This window comes from Zonotrichia albicollis, chromosome 1 (genome assembly GCF_047830755.1).
Source record: "Zonotrichia albicollis isolate bZonAlb1 chromosome 1, bZonAlb1.hap1, whole genome shotgun sequence".
In the NCBI taxonomy this organism is placed as follows: domain Eukaryota; kingdom Metazoa; phylum Chordata; class Aves; order Passeriformes; family Passerellidae; genus Zonotrichia; species Zonotrichia albicollis.
The window spans coordinates 71,913,411-71,921,184 of record NC_133819.1 but is presented as its reverse complement, the minus strand read 5'-3'; the positions used below and the strand labels follow the sequence as shown (position 1 = coordinate 71,921,184).

The 7,774-nt window shown below is 39.0% G+C and overlaps 1 protein-coding gene across 2 annotated transcripts; it reads left to right on the top strand.

The window, feature by feature from the left end:
• The first annotated feature begins 1,218 nt into the window (after nucleotides 1-1,218).
• On the top strand, nucleotides 1,219-6,889 carry LOC102063356 (ovalbumin-related protein Y-like). Of its 2 annotated transcripts, XM_026790259.2 has the most exons (8): nucleotides 1,219-1,282; nucleotides 2,325-2,509; nucleotides 3,158-3,208; nucleotides 3,586-3,714; nucleotides 4,467-4,584; nucleotides 4,816-4,958; nucleotides 5,294-5,449; nucleotides 5,891-6,889. In XM_026790259.2, the coding sequence occupies exons 2-8, from the start codon at nucleotides 2,342-2,344 to the stop codon at nucleotides 6,290-6,292; spliced, it is 1,167 nt and encodes a 388-aa protein (XP_026646060.2). In that variant the 5' UTR covers nucleotides 1,219-1,282; nucleotides 2,325-2,341; the 3' UTR covers nucleotides 6,293-6,889. The 2 variants fall into 2 exon arrangements, with proteins under 2 accessions (XP_026646060.2, XP_005481733.2); XM_005481676.2 differs by lacking the exon at nucleotides 1,219-1,282 and having other exon boundaries at nucleotides 2,333-2,509; nucleotides 3,158-3,216; nucleotides 3,579-3,714.
• The last annotated feature ends 885 nt before the right edge of the window (nucleotides 6,890-7,774 follow it).

The window sequence follows — 7,774 nt, the reverse complement described above, 5'->3', positions numbered from 1 at the left end:
ATGACTGTCTTGCAAACCATGAATGTTTCTTCAACTGGTTTGCTCAGGTGATGTGCCATGAAGAATGTAAGAATGGTCTTGTAAGAATAGTCTCTGTATGTAAAAAAGGCACATTTTGAACCTAGCATCTGGTGCTGTGACCTGTGGAAAAGAACAGCACACCTTAAACTACCCCTCAAAATTATAGCGGCGACTTCAAATCCTTTTCTGGTAGCATCTGACTAGGATCTAAATATCCTGATGCCTGAATTAAAAGTTACAGAAATCTTGTCTTTCTTATTTTGTCAAATTCTCTTTCCCTAACATGTTTTTCATTAGTTCTGTAGTTCTTCCCTGTATAGATGCACTGAAATTAATTTGTATTCTCAAAATACTCTCACTGAGGGTTTTGTTCCACTGATGTGCTCCCCAGACTGTGACTGTGTCTGAGTTCCTTGAACTAGATTGCTCTGGAATGAAAAATTGTGCTCTGTGAAACAGTATGTCTATGGTCTTTTACAATGCAGCAAAGGACACCAGACAAATATATAACTTCTTGCAGAAAAATGTACTTCAGTTTTACTAAATTTGGCAATAAACATTGAAAGGAAATGCTCTTTCCTTGCTCCTCAGTAGCAATTTTTCTCCATTCTTTAGGAAGAGCTATGGATTCTGATAGGAAGAAAGACTGGTGATACTGGTAGTCCAGCCAACATTGGGAGAAAAGTTGCAATAAATACATCCCTGCATATGCTGATCTTAGCAAAATTTGTAAGTTCACAAAATGATGACTCTGAAATGGATCTGGCCTATCACTATTCAAGACAGAGGAATATTAAGGAAAATAAGATGAAATTCCTTACAAGACTGAATTCTTCACCATTCTTTTTTGTTTTATTTTCACAAGCTATGTTATACTATTTGCTGCCATAGCCAGGTCAACCTACTATTCAAGTTCCAATGAATAGCTTTTATCATTATTTTTGCTTCAGTCATTTTAAGTTCTCTTGTCTTTTCTTCAAGGTTTCATGTGCTTTGATGAATAAACCTTCCTTTTTGGAAACTTTAAATTAAAATCCCTTTTTCAGGCTCTTTTTTTTTTTGTTTCAAATAATGGACTTATTCCAAGTAAAAGTGCATGTCTGACATTGAGCTCCATCCATCACTTTATTGGGTAAACACAGAACAGGCAGCATGGGGCGTGTCACAAAATAACACAAGATATATTCCAAGGGGTTTGTGAAGTCTGCCCCAAGTACAGCTGAGAAGCTGTGCTCTACCTTTCCCTGGTGCGTCTGATAAGGTAAGCATTTCTTTCAGTTATGGTTTAAGTTCTAATATGCAAAATAATAACAATTGTCTTTTACAATACTTATACTTGTATTGATGTAACCTCATGTTTGTGGCTTTCAGTATCAGTTGAAGAAACTAATTATCACAGGATGCCTTCTGCAGAAATCTTACCTGCCTTCAGATGTATCGTCTGTATTATTTTGCTGTTTCTGCCATTTTGCAGTCTGCCATTCATAAAGTCAAAGTATTTGTATTCATGAACTGTAGCTTTGTTTACTAATTCTTCCACATTGAAAAGCTGCTGATAAGCTACAACAGACTTCCTTCTTCCTCGATTACTTTAACTTTTCATTTAGTATTAAAAGACAGAATTGAATTTGTTTAAATTCTATGTGTTATGTAAGATATTCTCTGAATAAAACCAAGGAGTGCAGAATGTTCAAATGATCCCATCATTCTACAGTTCTGTGTTATCTTTAACAGTTACATTTTCAAAGGTAAACGACAACAAAAAAAACCCCCAAGAATTTGCTTCATGAATCTGTTTCTTCTCCAGGAACAAAAACAGAGCTTAAAGCCTAAAATATAACAGTAAGTAGAATAGGTAAATAGTAAAAAAATCTACCTTATATCGCCTATACAATCAGTTCAATCAGTTAGAGAGAGAATGAGCATCCATTCTATCAGGGGAAGAGTTAGATGCATTGTTGTTCAAATTATCTCACACTAGGAGATGACTGTCACATTAATACGATGATTTGATAGGGACTGTGATACATATTGGCAGAGTACCCTGGGTTGTGTTCTCTAGCAGCCGTACACTGTGTTTTCTAGTCTGTGTTTTCTTCTTTCACCAGCCTATGCACAGCCAGCAGATGTCCAGCACTGTGATTGCTCGTTAATCCAAAACCATATCTGCCTTTTAAATCCACACCACTGGATTCTGTTTGCTGAAAAAACTCTGTGCACTAAGTTTGGGGTTCAACTGAATTTTTTGCATTACAATTGACCTGTTTCACCACAGTAAGTCAGACTCTTTCTGTTTCCTTCAGACAGCAGGGATTTCACAATGGGCTCCATCAGTGCAGCAAATGCAGAATTTTGTTTTGACGTATTCAAAGAGGTGAAATTGCACCGCAGCAATGACAACGTGCTCTTTTCCTCCCTGAGCATGCTTTCAACCCTGGCCCTGGTGTATATGGGAGCAAGGGGTAAAACTCAATCCCAGATGCAGAAGGTAAGTTATTTACACAGGTGTAAAGTCACCTCTACTTGTGCTACTTGTTCCTTCTAAGTAACATCACTGAAAAATATCCACTGGTGAGATTTTCACCTGTTTCAATGCACAAGAACTAAGCCAAAGCCACAAAATAGAGAACTGAATCAAGAGTTACATATAGAAAATACTAATAGAAAGATATATTTTCAATATAACAGGCAGTTGACTTCAACACTAAAAAAAAAAAATCTCAGGGACAATAGCAAAATAGATTACCAGTTAGCAATTTTATGTTTTTTAAATTCTGACAAGTTCCAAATAATGCAATCAGATTTGCTTTTTTAATATATATAAAAGATAAGTCCCAGAAAGACAGGAAGACAGACTATTTTTAGCAACACATAATATGTAACTCAATTGATTTCTAGATATTTACTAGAAAAAAAAAATCTAAGGAAAGAGTAGTATTGACAGTTTCCAAGAAGGCCACAGAGGGCATAGACCAGTTGCAAGCTAACCTGTGAATTTTTAGTTAATGTATTTTCTCATAATATTTTTTTTCCACATGTTGCTTGTTTTTTACACAAGCAACATGTGTAACAATCTCAAATTTGCATAGTTTTTGGTCATTCTTCTCACATCTACCCCTGGTATTTTCTCTTGCAGGTCCTTCACTTTGATAATGTTACAGGAGATAGAGACATTTCTGACTCCCAGGTAGAGAAATAATTTAATCTTTCTTTCTGCCTTATTTTCTCCTCAGAACAAAAGCAGAACTTTTCTGCCTCTCCTCCTGGCTGTTTCAGACCATGACAAAAACTATAGTAATGGCCTCAGCCCAAGGGGGTCTGCGGAGGGAGGGAGGGAGGGAGGGAAGGAGGGTGTGATTCACCTGTTTTTAAACAAATATAGAAAGACAGCAGGTTGCTTATCTTGCCCATTCAGTGCACCACCACCACAGCACTGGCTGTCCCAAAGGTGACAGTCTGTGGGGGAAGACTGCCCTGTAGCATCTCTCTTAACTGAAAGGGACCAGACTTTAGGATCTTATTTCCTTATGCAATCTATCTTCTTTTTTTATGTCATCACCTCAGTGTGGCACTGCTGAGTACATCCACAAAACGTTCAAGGATCTCCTCTCAGACATCAGGAGGCAAAATGCTACTTACTCACTCAGGATTGCTGACAGACTCTATATTGAAAAAACATATCCTATTCTTCAGGTGAGTTATACTGTGAACTGACCTCCATGAGATTTGCTGTAAATGCCCTGTGACTCTGCCCTAGAGATACCCCACCAACAGTAGCCCACTCTGTTGATGAAGAGGTGCTTGAGAGCCATGAAAGGAACCAGTACAAAATGAGTTTGCACTTTTCTGTGCCTCTTAGATGAAGGCAAAAGATATAATGGCATAAAATATGCCTATATTGCAAATCACAGGGAGTAATAAAGATTGCTGTTACTTTACTAGAAAAATGGCATGTGATGAAAAATGTAAATTTTAAGGGAAATTAAATAAAATTTATTACTTGAAATATTGGAAACTGAAATTGTCAGTTTTCCTAGTGAAAGGAAGCTTTGCTTTTGAAATCTAAGAATGTGAGAACACAATGTTCAAAACCCTAAAGAGTGAACACAAAGAGAAGGAGACAAACATTGGTCTGTCCTTAGAAATGTTTGTTAAAGTGAAAGTGTTTTGGTAAAACAAAGGAAATATATAAAATTTTTGACTTGGAACCCTGTCTCATCAAAAAGTACCAGATCTATATATGTGAAGCAGTCTTTCTTGTACAGCTTTAAGATTCAGTTAAGGAAGACAGATGTGACTGACTTGTTCAGTGTCTGATGCACAAACCCAGGAGTAAATATTCAATATTACTTAAACCATTCTGCTTTCTTTCACAATCTTGCTTTAGACATCTGTACAATTCCAAGTCCTCATCCGTCTGACAACTGTAACCATTTTGCTTATAGGAATACATAAAGTGTGCAAAGAAATTCTACAAAGCAGAGCTGGAAGATGTTGACTTCAAAACAGCTGCAGAGGAAGCAAGACAGCTCATCAATTCCTGGGTGGAGAAAGAGACAAATGGTAAGGACTTAAAAATTGGTAGCAGGCATTTTTGCTCACCTACCATAAACTACATCCTTGTCTTCCTCTCCTCATAACCTCTAGAAAAGGTGGGTCAAGCAACTGCAGGTTGTTTATTGCTATGAAAATTAAACTCCACAAAACAGGAGCCACCACCCTCACCCCAACATCACAGAGGTTTGTGCAGAGGAGCTGGATCTTACCTCTCTCTGCCTTGTCTCTTTCTTAAAGGACGGATCCAAGACTTTCTCGTGTCAGACTCTGTTGATCTCAATACTGCGCTGGTCGTTGTGAATGTCATTTACTTCAAAGGGATATGGAAAAGTGCATTTAAAGAAGAATACACACGGGAAGAGCCTTTCAACGTGACTGAGGTAGGAGGGCACAGACACACCTCTGACCAGGGCAGCTGTTGGCTCACAGAGGCAGGAGTCTGGGGGCTACAAATGTCTGTCACAGGTTGGGTGATTTTTCTGAGTCCACCATTGTCAGTGAGTGGGTCTAAAGCCAAGTAGTGTTCACAAAATCTGTGTCTGACGAGGCTTCCAGGGCACACAAGCAAGCAAGAGAGGAAAATGGAGACACAGCTCTTTTCCAAAGGCAGCATGGTTGAAGATTGAGTCCTGTCTTTCAAAGGCATCGTACATTTGTCTGACCAAAGAAAAAGATTGCTCCCACATCACTTCATCTCACATTTTTGTTTTTGCAGCAAGAGAGCAGACCTGTGCAAATGATGCGTCAGAACAGCACCTTCAGAGTGGGAAGAGTGGCTGAAGATAAAATCAAGGTCCTGGAGCTTCCGTACACCAGTGGAGAGCTGAGCCTGTTGGTGCTGCTGCCTGATGACATCTCTGGCCTGGCACAGGTATGGCCCTGGCAGGGTGAGCAGAAGGGCTGTGACTTCAGTGGGGCTTGGCTGCTGTCAGACCTTTTGCTGCCCATTGACATCCCAGCTGCCCACCCCATGGCTGTGCTGGGCAGGAAGGGGAGAACAAAATCTGCCATGTGCTGAGGCAGAGCCTCTTAGGAGAGTCCTGAGCTCGGTTTTATAAAATGAAGGTAAAGCAGTGTAGTGCTGCTGCAGCCCTCCAGAAGAGGATGTTGCTATATGCACCAATCTCCATGAAGTATCAGAGGCAGGCAAGGTAGCAGGACTATTATTACTGTGAGTGGTTTCAAATGTTTACTAAAGAGGAAAAGTTTGTCCTAGGGGAAATAAAAAATGAAAGTGATGAAGAAAGCATTCCAAGAAAGCATTCCATTTAACTTTTGTCTCAGACATTTAATTCCCTGCCTCTCTTTGCAGCTTGAGAACAAAATCAGCTATGATAAACTCTTGGAATGGACCAGTCCCAGGGTGATGGAAAAGAAGAAGGTGAAAGTGTACCTCCCACGCATGAAGATTGTAGAGAAATATAACCTCACATCTGTCCTGACATCCTTGGGTATGACTGACCTGTTCAGCCCAGCTGCCAACCTCTCTGGCATCTCTGCAGCAGAGAGCCTGAGGGTGTCTGAGGCTGTCCACGAGGCATACCTGGAAGTCAATGAAGAGGGCACTGAGGCAGGTGGCACAGAGGTTGTAACTGGAGACATCCAACATTCCTCTGAGTTTGAAGAGTTTAGGGCTGACCACCCATTCCTTTTCTTGGTCAAACACAATCCAAGTGACATGATACTCCTCTTTGGTAGATATTGTTCTCCCTAAGGAGAAAAAGGGCTGGAAATAATGCTTGCCTACCCCTAAGAAACAGACCCCTTTTACTCTAGTATTGTAGTATAATCTTATCTCTTCACTAAGTGGGAAGCCTTCAGTATCTAGGGAGATATTCCTGAAGAAGTGTGTGACTTTTCATATCTTTGTGTGCTGATATTTCTGATTACACAAGCTGTACCTAGGACTTATATTCAGGAATAAATAAGAACTTCAAGAGGTAGCTTAACATCATGATTGAATAATTTAGGACTCAGGACAACTGTTTTTATTCTTGAGAGAAATTCTGACATTGATATTGAGAGTCTGGTTTTTCTACAGGAAATATACACAGCTATTAAAATAATCCTGTTCCTTTCTGTTGATCTCGCTGTGTAACCATCCTTGAATTGATGCCTGGACAACTTGCAGATGAAATTCTTAATTTCAGCATCATTCTTGTTTGAGTAATGCATTTGTGCTTCTTTGTGCTGCACATACTGCATGACTAAGGTCTTGTTCAGAGGGGGCATATAGAAAGTCTACCATTTCTTCTTAAATCATCATCTCCAAACACAACACCTTCCTCACTGATGCAATTTCCCATCTTTATTCCCATGATATGCCATTGATTTTGTGAATGTCAATTGTTGGTCCCTCTATTTATTCTAATAAAAGCATTGCAAACTAAGCATGTCTCTAATTGTTTTGTGTTACTGCACCACACAACCAAAAAATATGATATATTGGGTTGTGGTTATTTACAGAATGCATTAAGATTAGGATTTAGATACTATTTTCAAAACCAGAAGGTACCCATATATGAAGTAATTCAAGAGCCTAACATTTTTTTCTTAAAATACTGAATTTAAGCAAGATAAGCCCTATATCTCCTATTTTTACCTTGCACTCATCTCCATATGACATATCAAATAACTCAGTTTTAAATCTGCTGTTGTATTTCCAGATAGTTTTAAAATATTTCCTCTAATTGCCCCCAGGAAATACATTGAGGTGATGCCTAAGAGATACAAGTTCAAAAACACGAGGAAAGGATTGCTATTTTTCTTAAAAGGTGGACTGCTTCAGCCATCTAATACCCACAGGAACCGTGTGAGAAAATCTTTTGTTACTGCCTTTTGATAACATAATCCCCTAGAGGCATCATTTCCTATTTCAGAGTGTTTAGGGGAAAGGTTCTTCAGGTTGCAGTTTATCCAATTGAAAGACTTATTAGTGTTGGTCACAGACTTCAGCAATCTTCCTTCTGCTGGCATACACATGCAGAACTTCAAATGACAGTACTAAAAAAGTGCTTAGAAAAGGGAGATACTTGGCAGTATTTGGAGCTGCCTCAAACATTTTAGAAGTAAGTATTAAATAAAACTTGAAATTATGATGCTGACTACAGGGAAATGTATTTTGGCTGCTAGGAAGCCTATGGAAGAGCTGCAAATACTAGTCTTCCCAAGACAGCTTGAAGAGATCAGACATGGT

Bases quoted from the DNA above. Each gene is read 5' to 3' on its own strand.
- LOC102063356 (XM_005481676.2), top strand. From the start codon at position 2,342: ATGGGCTCCATCAGTGCAGCAAATGCAGAATTTTGTTTTGACGTATTC. The intron at 2,510-3,157 runs GTAAGTTATTTA...TTTCTCTTGCAG, and splicing joins CTCAATCCCAGATGCAGAAG to GTCCTTCACTTTGATAATGT. The intron at 4,959-5,293 runs GTAGGAGGGCAC...TTGTTTTTGCAG, and splicing joins AGCCTTTCAACGTGACTGAG to CAAGAGAGCAGACCTGTGCA.